At 37.6% G+C, this 24336-nt stretch overlaps 1 protein-coding gene across 1 annotated transcript in view; it reads left to right on the plus strand.

Annotated features, from left to right (window-relative positions):
* The first annotated feature begins 9744 nt into the window (after positions 1-9744).
* Positions 9745-24336, plus strand: part of BTLA (B and T lymphocyte associated) — a 37670-nt gene continuing 23078 nt past the window's right edge. Inside the window, exon 1 of the mRNA XM_084874062.1 lies at positions 9745-10042. Within this exon, the coding sequence (XP_084730188.1) occupies positions 9955-10042 (88 nt within the window). The 5' untranslated portion in view covers positions 9745-9954. The remainder of the gene's footprint in view (positions 10043-24336) is intronic.

A 24336-nucleotide genomic window follows, 5' to 3' on the forward strand; every position in this document is an offset into this window, starting at 1 on the left:
GGGAAGTTTTTTTCTAATTTAAAAGTAACAGAAATTTTTAGATATGGTTGCTTTATATAAGGCAACTTCTATAAATCAAAAACTGTTAAAATGTTAAAAGGCAAAACCCTTCCACTATTTCCTGAAAATATAAAAGGCATAATGACAAGAGTTTAATAGATTCAAATATAAAATATTAAATTTTAAAAAATACAAAGAAAACCACTAAGACTCTAATATCTTGATAAACAATTAATTGTGCATGAATAACAATTCACAAATTATAAACACTAAAATTTAGGATAAATTGAATGTTTTACTTTTTAAATTATGATGATCATATCAAGGTATTACTAATGATGTAGTTAACCATATCTGGATATTTTTGTAACTTGCCTCAAGGAATACACATTGGTCTTTGTTGGAAGTTATGTAGCTCTAGGTATCAGAATGCTAAAAATGTTATATTCAACCCAGTAATTCCACTTTTGGGAAATTATCCAAAATGCAGCAGAGCAAAAATTTTCAATTTCATGTGAAAAAGTGGAAAAACCTAACTGTCCTATAATAGAAAATGGCTAAATAAATAGTGCTATAATTATAAGCTATGAAATATTATTTTGCTATATAAGTATATGTCACTGGAGAATATTCTTTCTAAATAACTTGGAGAAATGCCTGTAAGGGCAGGGAGAGCAATCCTGCATGGCCATTGAGCAGACAGCTAAAAATCTGCTCCAAGGTTAGAACAGGCCTTCCTCAGGCCTGGGCTTTCTGAGTTTCCTTTCAAACCATTATATTTGGCAATTTAACTATATAATTATTTGGGTTGTTAATACTGATTACAATCAGCATTAAGAGATAAATAAGACCAAAATTCAGTCAGTTACTTTTGGCATGACTCTACTAGATATTAAAATATGAAATAGAATTTCTGAACCGGTTGATGAATGGCAACTGGTTGCTGCCCTGAGCCCTCAGGTACTCCCTGCTTCCCTAGTCTCAGTCAATATGATTTTATTGACATCAGAGAGAGCAAAGGAGAACGATAGAGAGAGAAATGTAAATAATGAGAGAGAATCATTGATCGGCTGCCTTCTGAACTCCCACTTCTGGGATGGAGCCCACAACCGGGAATTGAAGCACTACTTCTTGTTTCCATAGGTCAACGCTCAACCACTGAGCCATTTTATTGAACAATTAAAATGACTGGCACTATGTACAATATCATGTCATCTGAGAATAATGAGAGTTTAACTTCTTTCTTTCCAATTTGGATGCTTTTTCTTTCTTCCTCTTGTATGATCAGAATGGCTAGGACTTCCAGAACTATGTTGAACAAGAGTAATGAAAGACAGCATCTCTGTTTTGTTCTTGTTCTTAGGGAAAATTGTTTTAGTTTTGGCCCATTGAATCTGATGTTGGCTGTAGGTTTGTCATATGTGACCTTTATTATGTTAAGATATGCTCCCTCTATTCCCACTTTGTTTTTATCAATAAAGGGTGTTGGATTTTGTTGAATGCTTTTTCTGCATCTATTGATATGATCATGTAATTTTTTGTCTTGCAGTCTGTTAATGTGCTGTATCACATTTATTGATTTGCAAATATTGTATCAGTCTTACATTCCCAGAATAAATCCTATTTGGTCATGATGTATGATATTTTTAATGTATTTCTGGATCTGTTTTGCTAAAATTTTGTTGAGAATTTTAGCATCTATGTTCATCAGGGATATCGGCCTGTAGTTCTTTTTTTTGTTGTTGTGTCTTTATCTGGTTTTGGAATTAGGGTGATGCTGGCCTCATAGAAAGAGTTTCTCTTGAATTTTTTGGAATAGATTGAGGAGTAGAGGTGTTGAATATTTGGTAAAATTCTCCTGTGAATCTGTCTGGACTATGGCTTTTGTTTTTTATTTATTATTATTACTGCTTCAATTTCATCATTGTACATAGAAAACCCTAAGGAATCTATAAAAAAAAAACACAAACAACTACTCAATTTAATAAATGAATTTGAAAACAGCAGGATACAAAATTAAAACCTCCAAATCCATAGTATTTTTATATATCAATAGTGAACTCCCAGAGAGAGAAACTAAAAAAAAAACAATGCCATTTACCATTGCAACAAAAAATTAAGATACTTAGGAACAAACTTAACCAAGGAGGTAAAAGACCTGTGATCTGAAAACTACAGGACATTGAAAAAAAGAGATAGAGGAAATTATAAACAAGTGAAAGAATATACCATGTTCATGGATTGGTAGAATCAACATTGTTAAAACATCCATACTGCCCAAAGCAACTATAAATTCAATGCAGTTCCCATTAAAATACCAACAGCATATTTCATAGACCTAGAATACACACCCCAAAAATTTATGTGAAACCAAAAAAGACCTCAAATAGCTCCAAATATCTTGAGAAAGAACAAAATTGGAGAAATCACAATACCAGATATCAAGTTATACTACAAAGCCATTGTACTCAAAACAGCCTGGTACTGGCACAAGAAGAGGCATATAGATCAATGGAACAGCACAGAGAACCCAGAAATTGACCTAAACCATTATGCCCAATTAATTCTATATAATAAAAGGATAATATACAAATTGACTGAACAGCAGAACGACTGGTCACTACAATGTATACTGACCACTCAACTCAGGAGCTGCCCCCTGGTGGTCAGTGCATTTCCACAGGGGGAGTGTCACTCAGCCAGAATTCAGGCTCATGACTGGTGAGCACAGAGACAGTGGCAGGATCCTCTCCTGCCTCCATGGCAGTGCTAAGGATGTCTGACTGATAGCTTAGGCCCTCTCCCCATTAGTTGGACATCCCATGAGGGCTCCCACACTGTGAGAGGGTGCAGGCCAGGCTGAGTGACCCCCTTGAGTGTATGAATTTTGGGTCTCTAGTATTTTATAAAAAAGGCAAGAGCATACATTGAAGCAGAGACAGTCTCTTCAACAAATGGTATTGGGAAAATTGGACAGGTACATGCAAAAAATAACACTAGACTACCAATTTACAGTATACACAAGAATAAGTTCAAAATAGATAAAAGACTTAAGTATAAGATGTGAAACCATAAAAATCCTAGAAGAAACAACAGGCACCAAAATCTCCGACATCTCTTGTAGCAATATGTTTACCAATACATCTCCTAGGACAATGGAAACTAAGAAGAAAATAAACAAATGGAACTGCATGAAAATAAAAAGCTTTGCACTGCAAAAGAAAGCATCATCAAAATAACAAGAGAGCCCACTATGTGGGAGAACATGTTTTCCAATGATACATCTGATAAAGGTTTAATCTCCAAAATATATGGGAAATTCATACAACTTAACAAAAGGAAGGCAAACAATCCAATTTAAAAATGGGCACAGGAAATAGACACTTCTCTAAAGTGGACATACAGAAAGTCAAGAGACATATGAAAACATGCTCAAAGTCACTAATCATCTGAGAGATGCAAATCAAAATGACAATGAGATATCACTTCACACCTGTCAGAATGACTGTCATCAACAAATCAACCAAGGACAAGTGTTGGGGAGGTTGTGGAAAAAGGGGAACCCTTGTGCACTGCTGGTGGGAATACAGACTGGCGCAGCCACTGTGAAAACATTATGGAGTTTCCTCAAAAAGTTAAAAAGGGAACTCCCATTTGATCCAGTCATCCCACTTCTATGAATATATCCTAAGAAACCTGTAATACTCATCAGAAAGGATATATGCACCCCTATGTTCATAGCAGCACAATTTACAATAGCTACAACTTGGAAACAGCCTTAAGTTCCCTTCAACAGATGAATGGATAAAAAAGCTGTGGTACATTTACACAGTGGAATACCATGCAGCAATAAAAAAGAAAGAACTCTTAAAGAAAGAACTCTTACCATTTGCAATAGCATGACTAGATCTAGAGAGTATTATTCTGAGAGAAATAATCCAGGCAGAGAAAGATAAGTATCACATGATCTCACTCCTATATGGAACCTAATGAACCAAATAAACTTATGATCAGAAATAGACCCAGAGACATAAAAGCATGAACAGACTGTTGAACCTTAGGGGGAAAGTGGGGGAAGGTGGGTGGGAAGAGATCAACCAATGAACTTGTATACATATATGCATAACCCATGGACACAGACAATGGTATTGTGAGGGCCTGGGGGGAAGGGACAGAGGAGGAAGGGAAAGGGCTGGAAGAGGTTGGGGGAGGGGGGCGGGAAAAGGAGAACCTATGTAATAATTTCAACAATAAATATTAAAAATTAAAATAAAATAAAATGACTGGCACATTTGGGGCCTCCAGAACGCTGTTCCAACTGTGTGGCAAGCATGTGATCTAACAGGTGTTATATTGGTATATATATTTGTCTATATTTTTATTTTCCATTTCAGAACACACTTCTCCCAAATTCTCTCTTTGACCTTACTCCAAAATAAAGCTAACTCCATTTAGTTTTTATTTAAATTATTATTTATTTCATCTTTGTTTTCTCTCATAGATCCATCTAAATAAGGAGAGGATTCTACTCTTAAGAAATAGGTAAGTAGAGGTTGTGACATGCAGCTCTGAAAAGCCTTTCACCTTATTTGGTCTGATTCCCTCTACTCTCTTAGTTACTTTCACTTTTATAGTTAAAAAATATAAATGTTGCCTGTTTCTGCCCGTTTTATAATGCTGGTTCCCCGCCCCCCCCGCCATTTTTTTCCCATTGATTTGGCTGATCTTCAGTTTCTCCCAAATTGACTAATTTAATCCTGCTATTTCTACCAACTAGCTTTCATGCCTTCCTACCTTCTAAAAATAGATTCCTCCATGAGACAATATTGCCCATTGAGCAAGAATAAAGGGAAAACAATATAAAAAGTTTGTATATTCAATTTTTCATAACTATGCAAAATTAATGTGTTAGATTGGGCTTTCCCAAAAGCAGACTCCAAAACAGAATAAAATGCCCGTGAGGAAAAAAATGGCCTATTTCATGTATGTCAACTTAAAATATATAGGAGAGCTGGGGTATATGCACAAAACAAGCTTGGTACTGAGTGATGGGAGCAGGCAGTAGGTTGGGTAGAAGCATCTTAGACTGCTGTTGTCCTCCAAGAAAGACTTCACAAGGCTGTGGGGGAGTCCTGAAACCAAAATGGGTCATTGGAGGAGTCTGTGTCTCCCAGACCTTGACCTTCCTGATGTTTTTGTTGTGCTCAGTCACTGACTAGGAAGCAAGGCCTCAGGGCACAATGGGGTGATGAATTTCAGAAGCAGGGCTTGGGGATCTTAGTCAATGACACCCCTTGTAGTAGGAAATCTATAAGGAATGCCACCCCCCCTATTTTTTTCACCCCTGTAGTTCTTCCTGGAAGAACAAATTGATGCTTTCAGGCTCTAACATTTTGCTGAGATGTGAAGCTGCAAGCACTTCAAAGCATGTGTGCACCCACAAAAGTAAAAGATAAGACATTTTGCAAAACAATGATGCACGCATAAGTTGGTTGCATGAGAAAAGCATTGAGATATACATACCCAATAGCACAAATACACACAGGTGCATGGGATATATGGGAAGCCAACTCTCTTTCTGTCCATGCTTCAAATATACCAAAACATGACCTAGGAAGCCTATACTTTTCTGAGTGGAAGAAAGAAAGGTAAATGCATTTATTAGGATTCTAGGTTTGTGCCAGTCACTGCAGCAGGTGGTTTCACGTATGTTAACTTAAAATATATAGTACTATTTATGTCCCTTTTTGAATACGCATAACAACCTTCTAGTAGGTGCTATTATTTCTGCTACAGATGAAGTTATGGGACTCAAAGAGGTCATAAATAAAAAGTTAGAAATAGGTAAATAAAATATTTGGAACTTGAGTGCATTCACAGTGGTCTCTGGTGGGCTTCCATAGCCATTAGATAGACTTTTTTTTCATTCTTTTGGATTTTTTATAAAAAAAACCCTGATATATTAATGTCTGGTTGTGTTTTTTTTGGTTTTTTTCACATCTACAAAATGATAGAACTACAGTACTCTTCAAGTCTGCCAATAGGTAAGTAAGAAAAGAGCATTCTTGGGTGTTCTCTGATATACATTTTTTATTGCAAGAGAGTTCCCCACCTCCTCCAAAGCATCTTCAATCTTCTAACTTTTGCAACTGAGAGTATTTTATACCTTCTTTTTGGATCAACCCCATCCACTTTACAGTATGGTACCAATCCTCTCACCAAAGGGATATCTTAGGAGTCAAGGGGAGGAATTTAATATCAAATGAGCATCCTTACTCAACTCAGGTGTGGTGCCAATGTCTGTGGTCCTTTTCTGTATTCCAGATTCAGGAAGTGGTCCTTGTCTTGATCACCTGTTCATTCCTTCGGTCTTGCTGTGACTGCACAGCTGTTTGAACTCCTTCCAGTCTTTCCGAGGGTTGGAGCTCTTTGCATGAGGGACAGTCGCAATGGCTGGGCCCTTGCTTTGACTTCTTATCTTCAGACCTCTTATCATTTTTACCCTATATTTCTGAGGCTTTCCTGCATGGCATATTCATCCTTTTGAATCTTCTGGAATTTAGATAATACATAGTCTTGCTACATTTCTCTATTAATCAAAGCTTTGTTATGCCACTTACTTCAGAGTCTCTATCTCTATGCAACAATGACTCCCATTAGCAAATAGACATTTTAACTCGTTCTCCCATAATTATTTTTGGCTTTTTAATACAGGATTTCCTGGTATCCATCTTGTCCAAATGAAAACCCAGGAATAATTATAGATGCAATTTACTAAGCACTTTTCATACATTACCCCAGTTAACCAATGTAACAGATATTATCACCATCTGTGTTCAGGAAAATTGAGATGTGAAGAATAGAAAAATTGAGATGTGAAGAATAGAAAATTGAGATGTGGAGCACATTTGGTGCCCTAAAAGCAGACATTGAAATAGATTAGGGATCGATACCTCTGAAAGGCAGGGGGAAGAGGAAGAAATCAAACCGTGATATAGGACTAATGTAACCTTGGCTGACTCAATCAGGAGCTCTGGGTCAAGTATTACCCGTTCACATCCCATGTGAGGCTGAGATGGCCAGCCCTTTATATACTTTCCTAGCTCCATTGCTGGATGAAGGCTGTCAAGGGAAAGCATGACCTTGGACAAGGTGAGTCTTAATGGAATACACCCTGAAGAAGTTTACACCTGAAGCTATCGGCTGACTGCATTCTCCAAAGCTAAGAGCCTTGAAGGGGGATCTGCGTGGTACATTTCTGTGACTACTGAGATTCCAAGAATCTGGGAAATCTATGAAGTAAAAGATTCTATAGCTAGTAAGTAACAAAGATTTGATATCAAGTCTTTTGTGACGCAAAAGTCTATGCACCTCACCAGTTCATAATTGGTTTCCAAACGTCTACTCAAACCAACTGAATCAGAATCACCTTAGGAGATTTCTATAAAATAGGGATATTTGGTCTTAATCCTGTCAGATTTACGTTCAATGGTTGTGGATGAAATCCTGGAATCAAACCCAGTTTGTAAAAGTGTCCAGGCTCATTCTAAAGTACAGTTCTATACAGAAACCACTGACACCAGAGAATGGGAAACATTTTAAATACCGGGCTACATTTATGGTGAAAGCTATACAATGTTTTGGGGGTGTTAAAAATTCAGATCCAGGATTCATCCCTATGGGCTAATGTCTAATATCAGTGGCAAAATTTTAAAGACTGGCTTAAAATCTTGAACCAAAGATAGGCTTTCATTTGGACAAGATGGGTACCAGGAAGCCCTGCAGTAAGAAGCCAGGACGCTGTGTCTTGCTTTGTGATTGCTGGTCTCTGATCCCCTCGTGTAAAAGTATTGGAGAAAGTGTAGCTATTTCACAATTCATGAGAGCAAGCGAGTCTGTAAGTGAACTAAAGAATATGCTTTCTAAGTAGTACCTGCCATGTCTGCAAACTGAATTTGAAGATGCCAGATTCTATTTTCTCTTTTGTCTTTCACCATAAAATTGGAGATAGTTTTAAGCTGGTGTTTAAATACAACACAATGACCTTTAAAACTGTAGTAAATTCTTTAAATTTGCATATTTAAATAAACATATAATTTTATGATCAAGCAATACATAATTATAATAAGACAAGGGTCAAGATTGAAGTTTAATTACTAGAGGAGATATAAATATAAAGCAAAATTGGCTTATTGCTTAGCCAACAAATTTCTGAGACAGGCTTCTTTGAACTCTTCTTTACTAAAATGAAACAAGAAGTCTGATTCTGAGAGAGGGCTCTGTCTCCAGTGGAGCTCTTGGGATTCTGGCTATGGAAGGATAAAGGACCAATCATGCTGACAAAAGTAACAAAATAGATATATTTTAAAAATACATATTGCAAAAGATATTTTTTTTTACAAATTCTACTTAATCAACATAGGCTTTTTTATGTGAAGAAAAACTCAAATAGTGAATCATGAATTTTTTGTCCTGAGATAAATAAAGTTTATATAACTTCTTTCCAGTTTGTGACAATATCCTGAGATCCCTGGTTTACTGTTCATGGCTTTTGACTCCTGGGGCCACTTTAAAGGGATAATGAGCCTTGCCTCGGCTGTCATAGACAGTTTGCACTCCACCTTGAGCATGGAGAGCTGTGTAAATGCTGCATGAATATTTGCTGGTTAAGTATTGGAAGCTCTAAGAAGTTATATATAATTGCTGTGTTATACTGTGGTGGCTGAAATGCATGAATACCTAAGTTTCAACACTGAAGGTTCATATGAGAAAATTGCAGTATTGGTTACTGAGCTCTTTAAAATCAGGAACTCTGACTCATTGATCTTTGTGCCTCCAACCTGAGCACAATGGTTTATTTGGATCAGTAAGTAAATGAAAACTGTTTTGTTTTTAACCTTATGCTCTTAAAACCATTGAAATTTGGCCTTGGAAGAAAATCGCCAGCCTCTGAGAGAAAGACTCACAAAACCACCTTCTGTCAATGACCAGAGATATCACAAATCTAGATTTCTCACTGGAATCTCAAGTGGGTGAATTGAATTAACTGCTATAATTAGAAGCGAATTATTAGAAGTGGCCTTGGAGCAAACAGTCCCACATCGACTCCGAGCTATCTTTGATCTTGAACATTTCCATTTATTTCCTTATTGTTTCAATTCTATTTAATCCAGACAATAACCACATGAAGAATGTTGAAAATGAAAGTTTCCTTTAATTAGTATTCAAGATGTCATTTAGCTCAAAACTTTATTATTTGGAGAGAACATGTAGCTAATATAACGATGATCTTGTTCCATTGATATTTATCTACAGATTAAAGGCAGTTGCCCTTCCCTCACCTGTTGAGGAAGTGCTTCCTGCCACTCATTTTCTCCATAACCTCAAGTAAACCTCCATTGATTTAATGACAATAAGCATTCTTATTTTACCATGACATGATGTTTGGGAAGAAAAATCTAAAATCTTTTACATAAAAGAAGTTTCATAATCACACGCTATGAAAAGGGGGAAAACAGACACTTACCCCAGGTACTTTTTACCATGAATATCTTGACCTTGGTTTCATTAAAGTCTCAACCTAAACATTGCAACAATATAGATTTCTTTAGAGTTGGTTCATTTCATTGAAATTTTATTGAGAAAAACTTCAATGTGGGGCACAAAGGGTGGTATCTGGAAGGAGAAGTTAGGGACTGAGCTGCTTTGCAGATCAGAGCATTTGAAAGTGAACAACCAGTGTGACAAGAAGCAAAAACCACAGGATACCACGTACTCTTTCTGTTCATTTTGCTTCTCAAACTACTCAGGCTCTTCCTAGTGTCTGTACCTACATCCTCTCTCTCTATGTCACAGATGTTTCTGGGGTAGTGAACCTGACCCAACCCTGAAGAGCTCAGGGGAAGAAGGGAAGCCTTCTACTTGAGAAGATTTTGCTCCCGATGGGCACAGGAAATGGAGATGTTGCCTGCCATGCTTGGAATTGGGAGATTGCTTTGGATCCTCTTCTTAATCGCAACTCTGGGCATCTGGAGTATCCACGGTAAAACACCTACTTAGATTATTTATTTTTTTCCCTCAGGGCCGTGCTGGAGGTAATGTTTTTTTTGTTGCTGTTCTTACTAGGATGTGGCATTTATGTGGAAGACAGTGGTAGTTAAAACGAAATAGTTAGATTTGCTTACTGAAGACATCTTAGGACCATGGTTGGCAAACTGTGGCTCGCTAGCCACATGCGGCTCTTTGGCCCCTTGAGTGTGGCTCTTCCACAAAATACCACGGCCTGGGAAAATCTATTTTGAAAAAGTGATGTTAGGAGAAGGTTAAATTTAAAAAATTTGGCTCTCAAAAGAAATTTCAATCATTGTAGTATTGATATTTGGCTCTGTTGACTGATGAGTTTGCCGACCACTATTCTAGGACATTAACCACATTAGAACATGGTATTCAAGTCACTTTGGCTGATTTTCTTAAAAATATGTCCTAATAGTAAGAAAAGGAATTGGGTAGATGTCACAAATAGGGACAAATTTGGCACTACTACTAGCAAAACGGCTCTGAATGTCATACAGATCCCATACTGATGGTGAATGGCTTGTTCGTTCCAAACCAAAGTGTTGTATTACTTGGTTGGGTAGGAAAGATATCAGATACCTCACTCCATGGCTATTCTGGAATAATGTTGCTAAATAAAATCACATTACTTACTTCCGTGGAGTGTGTGCCTGGAGAACACTGATTGAGAAAATGCTGAGAAAGATAGGATTGGAGCAATCTGTCATTGCGTCTAAGAAAATGGTTCTGATTCGGTGTCATTTGACATAGAAAACAGCTTGGGTTCTGCATAAACGATGTTCGGCCACTTCTGCAAAGATTTTTTGTGAGTTCACTTTCTCGCTAACTTTGACATATTGTAAAGGGGCAAGGGCTATAAATAGCTAGTAGCGGTTTTAGGTTTTTCTCAGGTCTGGTTTCAAATATCCTACTTTATAATACCCACAAACACATATACTCTTTCCAGTTTTAAATCTGAAAATATGGCCCCTGAAAACCTATAAAATGGCATCTACAACTCTGGAACGGGGTGATTTGGAATTTGTCTCCAGGAGCAAAATAAAACTTCCCTTTAGTAATCTAAGTATTTTCATGATTGCATATTTTTATGTGTGTGTATTTGGCATTATGTTGTCAGGGGGGTTTAGTTGGATGACTGGATTTTTCACTTTCCCTAAGATGCTATCAATCACATAGCTACAACTTGAGTCAATTATCATAAATATTATTAAAAAATAATTTATACCAATTTGAAGAATATATAGACAATTCCTGTAAAATGAAATAAAAAAGAATGTTCAGTGCTGTATTAGACTGGGATTGGGCTACAACTTCTCGTCCCCCTCCCAACATGCTTACAAAAAAGAACTTGAGTGTTAGAATGGGGTTAATTTACTGGCTTTGCCACATACTGTGTGCCTTTGGTTAAGTTTCTTATCCTCTCTTATCTTTAGTTTCCTACTTTAAAAAATAGAGATAATAATTGTACCTAAATTATGGGCCTATTGTGGACACAACCTGTGTAAATAATATGGATAAAGTAACTGGCACAACAAGTGCACACAATAGAAGCTTGTTAAATATTAATGGCATTTTTCGCTAATATTATTTTCACAAGCAACTCCCACAAAATTCAATTAAATGGGCACCAAGTTTTAACATTATTATTTAAAATAGTTAAGTTTTTAAAGCTAAAATAGAATGAATATATTTGGCCCACATCATGAACCAAATTCTTTGGAAAATGAAAAGGAAAGCATTGTATAAAGTCCTGGCCAGGTATCTTACATAACAGTTGGTGTTATGTAAGATACATAAGATACATAAACCATTTTTGCATAAATTAAAACACAGGTTGAGATAAGGGAATGTTTGGCGAGATTTGTTCTCCCAGACAGAGCTCATGACTATTTCTTAAAAATCACACAACCTTTATATCTTGGAGATTTCCTGTGATTTAGCTAATCACGGAACAGTTTCAAAGTGTTTAAAAAATTTAAAAGATATTTTTCATCCTCCACTTCAATACAATGTGAGATGGGTGTGCCTCTTCCCAGGAATCAGGCTGCACTGAGAATAAGGTTGTGAAAAATGTAACATTCACTACAAAACTCCTTCTCTATAATGAAACCATGCTTGCTTAAGTGTTCCTCAAAAATACATCAGGAGGGCAGTCTCCTTTGGGTCTTGCCTATATCCTCTTTAGCCTGTGCTGTGATTCTTTGGTATGAACCATGAATCCACACTCCACATCCCACCCACAAAGATGGTGTTGCTTCACCGTGAACTGGCCATATTGTTAGGTCAGAGCAGAATCATTAGGGCAGAAAGTGCTCTACATGTGTTGTTTCTCATTCCTTGAAGTTTCGGGGTCTTTATCAGGCTTATTTCTAAGACTGTATCTATTTGTTCCTATTGAAATGGGCACAGGAGGTGGAGCTCTGCCTTCTGCCAAATGCCTGTGTATTGTTATTATATGAATGCCTGCCACTTAATATGACTACCTTGGACATAAATGTCTAGGAATACTTTCTGCAGCTGCAGGATTTCCTGAATTAAGGAATAAATAGGTAAACCCCTATGCTAATTACAGCCTTGAAGAGACTTTCCAAATGCTGAAAAGCACTTTAATTAACTGTTGCTTCCTCTCTCCCACTATCAAAATTTCCTCTATTGTAAGGTTGAAGTCAAGTGCTGTTTATCTTGCTTCACTGGGAATCTCCTACTTATTGTCTATTATTTGTGAATTTCACCTTTCCTGAGAGTTCAGAGTTGTTGAAGGAAAATGTTCACAGGTATCTGTAATCAGGTCTAAAACTGAAATCAACTTTTGCTTTGTTTTTTGGAGAGGCAGTGGTGGGACTCTAGAGCTAGGTCTGGATTTCTATCCCGTCTCTGCCATTCACTGGTTCTGTGATTATAATCTCTCTGATTCTCTTTCCTCATTTAAACAATGGGGACAATGATGACATTAACCTATTTGGGTTGACAAAGTCATCTATAAGTAACTGTTGATATCATCCCCAGTCACCAAGAAATGATAATAGGCTTTGGGAGTCACAAGATTTGCGTTATATTCTGTCACCACATTGTATCATAAGCAACTTGCTTCACTTTTATAATATTCTCCATTCTCTTATTCTCCATTCTCTTACTCTCCAGCTAAAAATAAGCTCAGTGTTATCCACCTTTATGATATCCTCTCATGGATTCTTACTTCTGAGTTTATCCCATAGAGGAAATTACTTACATGCATGTTTCTGTGTGTAACAAACAAGGTATCATTTTAGTTTGCTCAGAATGTAAATATGTACATTTTAAGGTTCACTTTGAACACAGGGCAGGAGAGTGTTAGAGGTACCATCTTGGCCAGTAGTAGGGAAACATCAGGTTTAGCTAATGGAGCTCTATAACTCCTCTCCTCCTTCCTGATAGCCACACTTATTTTATGAGTACAACCTGGAATTTGAATATTTCACAATTAGTCCATTGCCCAGAAATGGCTATAAGAAAGTTCTAGCTGGAGAGTCATGGGTCCATTTCACTTACTTCTCTGATATTAGAAGAGGAGAATTAATATTTTTTTTTGGGGGGGGAGGGAAGGGACAATTGGCAGTTTCTGCCTGCATATATATTCTTAATGGGCTTTGAAAATGCCAGTGAATCTCAGTGTAGCAGAATGCATTAGGAAGCCCAGGAAGTATCTGAGAAAGAAGTGAAAAGGAACTTTCCCTGTGTCTTTTTGATAACACATAAACCTAAACTTATTCTGAGCACCACACTAACCTTTTTATCACTGAAGACAATATTTAAAAATACCCATGTTGGTTTCCTTTTTTTTTACTAAAATTTTGGGGTGATGTTGAATAATAAGATCACATAGGTTTTATGTATACATCTCTCTAATACATGATCTGTATATCACATTGTGTGCCCACCTCCCAAAGTCAAATCACCTTCTGTGACCATATATTTGGCCCCCTTTACCTTTACTAGCCCCATCTGCCTTCCCTCTGGTAACCCCCATACTGTTGCCTGTGACAGAGTTTCTGTTTTATATCTCACATATAAGTGAAATTATATGGTTCTTAGATTTTTCTGACTCACTTATTTGGTTAGTATAATAATCTCTAGGTTCATCTTTTCTATGCCTGAGTAGTATTCCATACTACTTTATCCAATCCTCTATTGAAACACACTTTGATTGTCTCCATATCTAGGCCACTATGAATAATGCTGCAAGAACATAGGGGCGCATATAGTTTTGCAAATGAATGTTTTGAAGTTTTTTTGGGGGTAGATACCGAGGAGTGGGATTGCTTGGTTATATGACAACTCTATTCTTAATTTTTTTTTAAAGAACTGCCATACTGTTTTTCATAGTGACTGTACTAATCTACATTCCCAGCAAATGAGTTTTTCTTTTACTATAAAATCTCTCCAACACTTGTTATTACATGCCTTGATGATAATATCCATTCTATCAGATGTGAGGTGGTATCTCATTGTTGGTTTGATTTGCATTTCCCTAATCACTAGTGAGAGTGAACATTTTTTATTCTCATATATCTGTTGGTCATTTGTATGTCTTCTTTGGGGAAGAATCTGTTCAGGTTCTTTGACCATTTTTAAGTTGGATTGTTTGTTTGGTGCTTCGTTGTATGTTTTTTTTTTTTTTTTAATATATTTTGGATATTAACCCCTTGTCACAACTGTCATTTGTAAATATTATCTCTCATTCAGTTGGATGCCTTTTTGTTTTGTTTTTTGTTTTTGTGGTGCAAAGCCTTTTAGTTTGATATATTCCCAACCATTTATTTATTTATTTATTTTTTTACTTCCGTAGCTTTTGGGATCAAATTCATAAAATGTTCTCCATGACAAAAGTCCATAAGTTTAGTACCTGATGTTATCTTTAATGTAATTTATTATTTCTGATAAAATGCTGAAGACTTTCTTTGATGCTGCTCTTTCCAGCTTCTAAGATACTCTCTTAACTTTTTCTGCCCTACTTTTCTTCCTGAAGTCACTGTGACCAAGGTGAAGGGCCTATCACCTCTGAAAGACAGGCCCACCTGTGTCAGGCAATTAGTGCCTTCCCAGGCCAGAGCCAGTCTCTAAATAGACAACATAAAATATTGTTTCTCAGGTCTCATGGTATTGGCTAAAAAATGTTGCTACACCAAAGAGATAATTACACATTGGCAAACAAACTTCCCACCAGATACTCAAACTTATCACATAGGGTGGGCATGACTTTGAATCCTCTGTCATGAGAAGGCAAACACGGTGCCAGTAGGGTAGAATCTCAAGGGGACATTTGTTACCTGGTAGGGAAGTACTTGGAAAAGTACCCAAAGACAAATATTTTGTACTTGACCAAGGTCGACCTTGCTGGTTAGTGCATTTTTGTAGGATTTCATTTCATTTCATTTGTAGGATTTTGTAGATAAAGAACATTTTTTTTCTGGGATATATTGCCTTTTCTGTATTATATTTGTTTGCCTGGTGAGTGTACTTGTTTTTATACATCACTGTTGATTCCTATGAAAGCAGTTGGGAACAACTATTCAGAGCAGAGGCACTTGAAGCAGATCTTCTGGGTTTCCATCTTCTCTCTGCTACCTACATGCCTTGTGACCTTGAACAATAACTCAACCTCTCCACATTAATTTTATTCAAAATATGCAATACCTGGCATTTATTGTTTATTAAGACTAATCAGAGTCCTAAGAACCCTTCCTATATGTTCTCATTGATTTTCACAACTATCCCCCTGCAAGAGAAAAGCTTGGACTTTAGAGTTAGCTGGGCCTGGGTTCAAGTCCTGGTCCTGGCTCTGCCTCCTACCAAGTAGTTATCTTGACCTGCTAGTTTCTCTAACACTTTGTTTCCAAAACTTAAAATAAAGACAAAAATAGTAACTACCTCATAAAATTGTTGTGAGGATCAAATGCAACAACACACACACACCACACACACACACACACACACACACACACACACACACGCACGTGCGCGTGCACATACACATATAGTTTCTAATAGTACATAAGACATAATAAGAACGCAAAAAGATTAGTCATATCCCTGTTTCTTCTATTTGGAGGATCTAGGATGAATCTATAGCACTCAGATAATGTGAGATGCAATGTGCTTATGGGCTAGTGGCAATGAATGCAAAACAGTGATTCTGGAGGTGAGCTCCCAAAGTGACAAACCATCCATGTGCTATCTGACCTAATGATCACTAAAGCTCTCTACTTGTCCTATTATTTAATATCTCAAAAAAGACATGGCATAGGTACTTTGTAACCTTGATAACTTTTTAAAATTGATTTCAGAGAGGAAGGTAGAGGGAGAAAGAGATAGAAACATCAATAATAAGAATCATTGATCTGCTGCCTCCTGCATGACCCAGATTGGGAATCAAGCCAGTAACCCAGGCATCTGCCCTTGACTGGATTCAAACAGGGGACCCTTCAGTCTGCAGGCCAATGCTCTATCCACTGAGCAAAACCAGCTAGGGCACTTTGCTGACTTTTGGGCAAAGCTATACTAGAATGACTGTTTCAAAACTAAACAACTTCAGAATAATCACAAACTAGGTAAAGCCAAGAGATAATGGCTTGGTTTTAAATTGCTCAGTACAACTATACAGAAAAGATAGTCTTCACATTTTTTCAAGTAGTTATATCACAAGATGAGAAATTTTAGCCCTAGAAAAAAAATTGCTTAAAAATATCCTAAATAAATACCTTATAAAGCAAATCTAAAAGAAGGTTTTAAAGAGGAAATAATAATAAAAGATGACTATGACAGTTCTATTAATTTTCTTGTTTCATGGTCTTTTAAATAAATGGAATAAATATGGAATTACATCATGTATATTCTTGGAGTGAAGTTAATTATTTCCAGTCCATTTTAGCCAAAAAGCAAACAAACAAACAAACAAAACCCACTTCATATTATGTAAGTCTCTCTGTCTTCTCTCTCTCTCTCTCTCTCTCTCTCTCTCTCTCTCTCTCTCTCTCTCTCTCTCTCTCGTGTTTACACTGGGAAGAGATGCCTATTTCTCTTAAAAGAATAGTATCAGACAATATGCACAGAAAAGAAAAACTTAAACTATTATTGCACAATAGTTCTACGTCTTTTATCTATGTTACATTATGTGTTTCTCAGGTAGTTGTGGGTGAATATCTTCCATCTGACAATAAGGGCTGAGACTCAGTCAGTTTTTATTATAACCCTTAAGCTTAATTTATAGAATGTTTTTAAATTAACAATGATCACTCTTTACAATAGAAACCCTAATTTTGACATATGAATGTGTGCATCTTTGTTATTCAAATTTCCCCAGGTTTTTCTAGCATTTCTTGCAATATCTGATTTAAGGAGTGGGTTTGTTTACCACAGAGTTAAAGTAATAAGTTTAATCAACATTACATAATACAACATAATATTAGTGGTTCTGTATGAGGTGGAACTCCTCACCCTCATCTCATGTCACCACATTTCTGAATTTGTGAGTCAATGGCAGCTAGTTAATGAGGGGAAGAATGCCCAATGGGCTTTCTGATGCTGACCATGTAATTCCCTGAGACTGTCCAGGTGGATGCTCTCCCAAGATGATTGCATGGCTGCTATTGCTATACATGGGTCAGCCCTGGCAATGCCCAAGCCACAGCCTCAAGGGATACTAAATTCACAGCAATTTATAAGGGAAGCAGCACTGGTTTCTCTTTCTGGTGGTCATCATAGCTCTTCTCCTATCCAAACTCCAGTCCTTTAAAGGTAAGCAGATCAGCCCACCTGCATCCTCTGAAGACCAAGTTTTCTGCTGAGGCTGAAGAATTATCTTTCTTTAGTCTTCCTACCATGTGTCTGAAGTTGGTTGGTTGGTTATCTATCATAGTATCTTTGAAAGAAGCTAAAATCCTAGTTCATGTCACAGAAAATTAGCATATTATACCCTTCATAATCATTTCAGTTTTTCAAAAATTGTTTGTTTACATTTTTTATGATCAACTCTAATGTTGTCTTAGCTCTAGTCAGACATTCTGCATTTATTAGAGGTGCTCCTTTCTTTCAGTGAATATAAACACTTTGAACTTTCCATAAATATGTGAGAATTTTTCAATGGAAAGAGTTTTTTGATTTTTTCTTTCAAATGGAAAGCTTGGTTAGAATTTTCCACACAATAATAATCCAGGCATATGGACTTTAAAAATGAAAAAAAATTGTATTTCATATAAGATTTTAATTACAAACTTTTTTTAAAAGAGCTAAGTTCCACAAAGTATCTATCCTTTTTGGCTCCTGATGGCATTTATACCTGTAGCTACACTTGTTCAGCTGGGAGGTGCTGGAGTAGGCAGTTGTTTGGGGCCAGCATGCCTTCCTGATTGGTTGATGTGGATATCTGGATGACCACAGAGTGGACATTCATTAAATATTTTGAATATAAACCTGAGTCAACATAAATCAGGTCTTTTTATATTGCATACTCATGAGGTCTAGTTTTTTTCTTAGTGGTCAAAGCTTAACCACTGCAGGGCATGTGGAGGTGCATACATCCTCCACCTCAATGCCTTTGACTGGCCTATCTAAGGGACTTCAGCTGTGTCTGCTATGTGACCTTAGTACACAGAGAGCATTAGTCAGAGCTGTGGTCAGATTTTTCTCTTCATGAAGTTGTCTCTGTTAAGTCTCAGGGTATATCATGCCATCTCATTTTTATACCTTTTCTAAGGCCATCTCCTGGGTATGGGAAGGTACCATCCCACCAAATAGGTTATAGAGCAGATAGGAAGACAGATGCATAAATACATATACTATATAATAAAGAGCTAAGCTGATATGCTAATTAGACCAGCTGGCAGAACGACCTTCCAGAAGGACCTGTTGGGGAGTGGGGGACCCGCAAGGCAGCAGGGGCTGCTGTGAGGGCCGAGCCCCTTGCAAAAATTTTGTGCATTGCGCCTCTAGTTTAATTATAATAGAACTAGAGATCTGGTGCACAAAATTTGTGCATGGACGGGGGGGGGGGTTTGTCCCTCAGCCCAGCCTGCACCCTCTCCAATCTGGGACCCCTTGAGAGATGTCTGACTGCTCATTTAGGCCCAATCCCAACTGGATCCCAACTGGATTGGGCCTAAACGACCAGTAGGATATCCCTCTCACAATTCCAGGACTGCTGGCTCCCAATTGCTTGCCTGTCTGCCTTCCTGATTGCCCCCAACTGCTTCTGCCTGCCAGCCTGATCACCCCCTAACCACTCCCATGCCAGCCTGATGGATGTCTAACTGCTTCCCTGCCAGCCCATTTGCCCCCGACTTCCCTCCTCTGCCGGCCCAGTCACCCCTAACTGCCTTTTCTTGTCAGCCTGTTCCCCCCTAACTGCATCCCTGCTGCTGGCCTGGTCGCCTCCAATTGCCCTTCCCTGCAGGCCTGGTATCCCCCAACTACCCTCCACTTTCACCTGATCACTCCTAACTGCCCTCCCTTGCCAACCTGATCACCCCCAACTGCCCTCCTCTGCTGGCCTAGTCACCCCTAACTGCCCTCCTCTGCAGAGTTCATCAACCCAACTGCCCTCCCTTCCAGGCCTGGTGCCTCCCAACTGCCCTCCCCTACTTGCCTGATCACCCACAACTGCCCTCCCTTGCAGGCCTGGTGCCTCCCAATTGCCTCCCCTGCTGGCCATCTTGTGGTGGCCATCTTGTGTCCACATAGGGGCAGGATCTTTGACCACATGGAGCAGCCATCTTGTGTGTTGGAGTGATGGTCAATCTGCATATTATTCTTTTATTAGATAGAATAGAGGCCTGGTGTATGGTTGGGGGGCAGCTGGTTTGCCCTGAAGGGTGTGCTGGATCAGGGTAGGGGTTCCCTTGAGGTATGGGGCAGCCTGGGCAAGGGGCCTGTGGTGGTTTGCAGGATGGCCACGCCCCCCAGCAACCCAAGTGGAGGCCCTGGTATCTGGGATTTGTTTACTTTCTACAATTGAAACTTTGTAGCCTTGAGTGAAGCCAAGCCTCCTGCTCACTCTGTGGCGGCAGCCATTTCTGTTTGGATTTGTTTACCTTCTATAATTGAAACTTTATAACCTTAGGGCCAGCAAGGGCAGGCAGAAAGCTTGGCTTCCTCCATTGTCGAGGAAATGCCTCCCTCCTGCTCTCTGTGGCTGTAGCCATCTTGGTTGGGTTTATTTGCATACTCGGTCTGATTGTGGAGTGGAGTGATGGTTAATTTGCATATTACTATTTTATTAGGTAGGATGCTGTATATCATACAAAATATCATGGGACATTCGCCATGGAGAATATCAAGTAAACTTGGGTTATTGGAATATGTGGGTGGGTTGAATTTGCATAAGGAGGCAGGGGGTAAATTTTATTTGTTGACATCTGAACATGTACCTGAAAGTATTAAAGAATCTCTGGAGAGTTTTAGGCAAAAAGTCCTGTGATTTGATTTTAATTTTAAGAATACAAACTGACAATAATGTGGAGAATGGATTGAAGTAGGGAGAATGGATTGAAGCAAGACCAAGTTTGGAATGTAGAAGATTAGTTGGTAAGCTGTGACAATAACCCACAAGGAGCAGAATAAGACACAAATTAAAGAAGTGGCAGAAAACAAATTTTTCATGCTGAATCAAGTTACTTGGGGACTGATAGAATGAAAGAGTAAAGGTAAAAGATATGAAGATGACTCCCATACAGCTACCTAGACGATGGTATTATACTATGATAATGGGAGGAAGATCAGCTTTGCCCCAGGATGGAGTATTAGGTAGGAGGGAGTTCAATCTCCTCCTTGAAGGCTTTCTTGATTGATCTAGCCACAAGAGCTCTCTCCCTCTTTGAGATTTGAAAGCTCTGAGAGACTGTATAATCAAGATAATCAAAGGAAAATCTAATGGGAAAATTAAGGCGCAAAGTAAAGTTCTTTCTGCATCTCCTTTGCACTAGAAATAGTCACATTACTAAATAAACTATCACATGAACAATGGGATATTGACACCCCTGGTGTGGGCAGTAAAGGGTACATTGTCTGTACAGAATTTAAAAACAAATAAAAGTTGGTCTATTTTTAATTATCACCATGTACCAGCAATTCTAAATAGCATCAGTGGTAGAATATTCCTCCCCTTAAAAATAATTTTGGTTTAAAGTTCTAAATAATTATGTACTATGGTTACTGCTGAGTTTTAATAATATGCATGAAAGCTTCAAATTAGCATTTTTAGTACTTCCTCTTTGATAACCATTACATTCTATGCAGACAACAATGTGGTGAAGGCCTGAGGTGGGGCAAGAACTAGGTAGAGGAGGGTAGTGGGGGGAAAATGGGCTCATTTGTAATACTCTCAACAATAAAGATAATTTTTTTTAATTATAAAAAGAAAACTAACTCAGAGAACTTCCCAGTTATAAAGTTGGCCCTGGCCATATACAAATTTACCTACATTTCAAGAGTAAATTCATAATGTTCCAGGCACAGTGTGTATTTCCAGTCCCTGTGGTTCTCCACATTCCTGCATTTAAACAGTAGATTTTAAAAACACAATAAAACCATAGTGATTATAGAGACAAAGAAACAGAATGTGAGTGATTTTATTTCTTTCATTTTATGCAACCATTTTGAATATTTATTTGTTTAAAATTTGAAACAGTGAAACTGTGCAGACTGTGAAGTATAACTTCATGTATGAACTAAAGTGCATTCATACATGAAATGTTTGGTTGATTAATATCTTTACAATTGAAATATATTCTTCTCTTTAAAGTGTTAATTATTTTTAAATTAAAAAAATGAATCAAGAAAAATACTTTAGCCAAAACCAGTTTGGCTCAGTGGATAGAACGTAGGCCTGAGGACTGAAGGGTCCCAGGTTTGATTCTGGTCAAGGGCATGTACCTTGGTTGCGGGCACATCCCCTGTGGGGGGTGTGCAGGAGGCAGCTGGTCGATGTTTCTCTCTCATCGACATTTCTAGCTCTCTATCCCTCTCCTTTCCTCTCTGTAAAAAATCAATAAAATATATTTTAAAAAAGAAAAGCAAAAAAAGAAAAAAACTTTATATTTAGTAATTACCTACATTTTATCTTTTCTAGCATTTCAGTTTTTAATACAATTCACTTATTAGTTACTAGAAAATTATTTATATAAACTAATATATCAAGCTATAACTAAAGAATTAAAGTTCATACTAGGTAGATATAAAAATTATTAAGTAAATAATACATTTTTACTTTCTTGAATTATAACATTATTTTTCAAATATCTTTTAATTTGCATGGTTATATATACAAAGTTCAGTAAAAATTATTCACTGTCTATGTGTCTTTTCTTTTCATTTTATTATTTGTTTCATTTCACAATTATTTCTGAGAATATGTTTCCATATAGAAAAGGGGATTGTTAAAAATGTTCTCTGAGCATCAAATATGCCAGGTACGACCTAGTCATGGGCTATACACATTGTGATAATACAACAGTGGTTTCCATGAGAATTTTTAAAAATTAAATCTTTATTGTTGAAAATATTACATATGCTCTCCTTTTCCCCTATTAACCACATTTAGCCTCCATAAGATTTTTTAAAATGAGAAGTGTCCTAATCCTATAAAGACTTGGGAAAGGTTGGTTGAGGTTTCATCCTTTTACTGCATGTATTTAAATTATTTTTAGCATTGAGAACTTCCTACCATTAAATGTGAATGTTTGAGAAAAACAACAGGTGCAATAATAGCAGGAACAACCCTAACTAACATTGGCCTCTAAACCCCAGCCAAAAGCAAATGTGTTCTTCATCTCTCTTCAGAAAATGTTTTGTTTTGACAAGACAAACTCACTGGGCACAGGTTTGGATGTCCTGAGTGTCATAAGAGAGACATGCACAATTCAGGACAGCAGCAAAGAAATGTCCACATGGTTGTTAGCTGGAAAATTAAAAGGGTGCCATTGAGTTCAGTGCATCATTCCTGCACTACAAACACTAGTTTTTGTTTTGGAGACATGGGGAATAAAATGCCTTCTTTGTACAAAGAGGAGTATCTTTTTTTTTTAATTTTATTTTTTTAAATTTCTTTGCAGTAAGGTATCACATATTTGTCCTCATCCCCCCATTCCCATCCTAAACCCCTCCCCACATATGCCTCCACCCTCCTATTGTTTATAACCACTAGTTAGGCTTATATGCATGCATACAAGTCCTTTGGTTGATCTCTCCCCTCCCCCCCCCCCCCCTTTATCCTCCCAAACCTTCCTTCTGAGGTTTGACAGTTTGATCGAAGCTTCCTTGTCTCTGGGTCTGTTTTTGTTCATCAGTTTATGTTGTTCATTATTTCCCCTAGATGAGTGAGATCATGTGATATAAGATATACACTTATAAGAACCGAAAATGAGACAAGCAATAATGGTTATGCTGAGAGGCAAATGAATCAATCTGTAGTGAGGTGTTTTTTCTGGGCCAACAGTTCTTGGAGTGTCAATTTCAATGTCAAATAGTTCCTTATGTGTACTTGTATACATGTCAGCAATGATATTTCAGTTCTGGGTGGTGGACAAATAGTGATGATGCAGGTCAGAATGAATGCGATGAACAGCTCCTGACTGCTAGCATGGCAAGGCATTGTCAGTGTCTTCCATCTCTGGACTGTTTCTCTTCTGTCTTCGTGACTTATCAGCAGGATGGGGATCATTGACTGCACATTGTCTAGAGCAGTGTTTCCCAACCTTCTCTCATGATGAGAATCACCTGGTGGAGTTGTTAAAACACAGATTCCTGAATCCCAACTAAGAAGTGCTAAACTAGAATTTTTGGGAACATATAGGTAAAATTGTATACTTAACTAGTGCTCTAACACAGATGTTATATACAGAGCACTAAGTTAGGTATGCAATTTTACCTATATGTTCTCAAAAATTCTAGTTTAGCACTTCTTAGTTGGGATTCAGGAATCTGTGTTTTAACAACTCCACCAGGTGATTCTCATCATGAGAGAAGGTTGGGAAACACTGGTCTAGAGGAGTATTCTTGGCTGGAGAGGAGTATTCTTGATGACTTTTAGAGCCTATGGCAAGCCTGCATTTATCTATTTAAAAAAAAAATTCCCATTCAAAAAAAAAAAAATTCCCATGCTAGACAATGTGCAGTCAATGATCCCCATCCTGCTGATAAGAATATCCAGGAACTGCAGGAGTGTTCCCATAATCCCATTGCAAGTTAGTGTTGTGATCAGCTTGCTCTCTTCTCCACTCTGTACACTCCTTC

The sequence above is a fragment of the Pipistrellus hanaki genome (genome assembly GCF_964339955.1).
Source record: "Pipistrellus hanaki genome assembly, chromosome: 2".
In the NCBI taxonomy this organism is placed as follows: domain Eukaryota; kingdom Metazoa; phylum Chordata; class Mammalia; order Chiroptera; family Vespertilionidae; genus Pipistrellus; species Pipistrellus hanaki.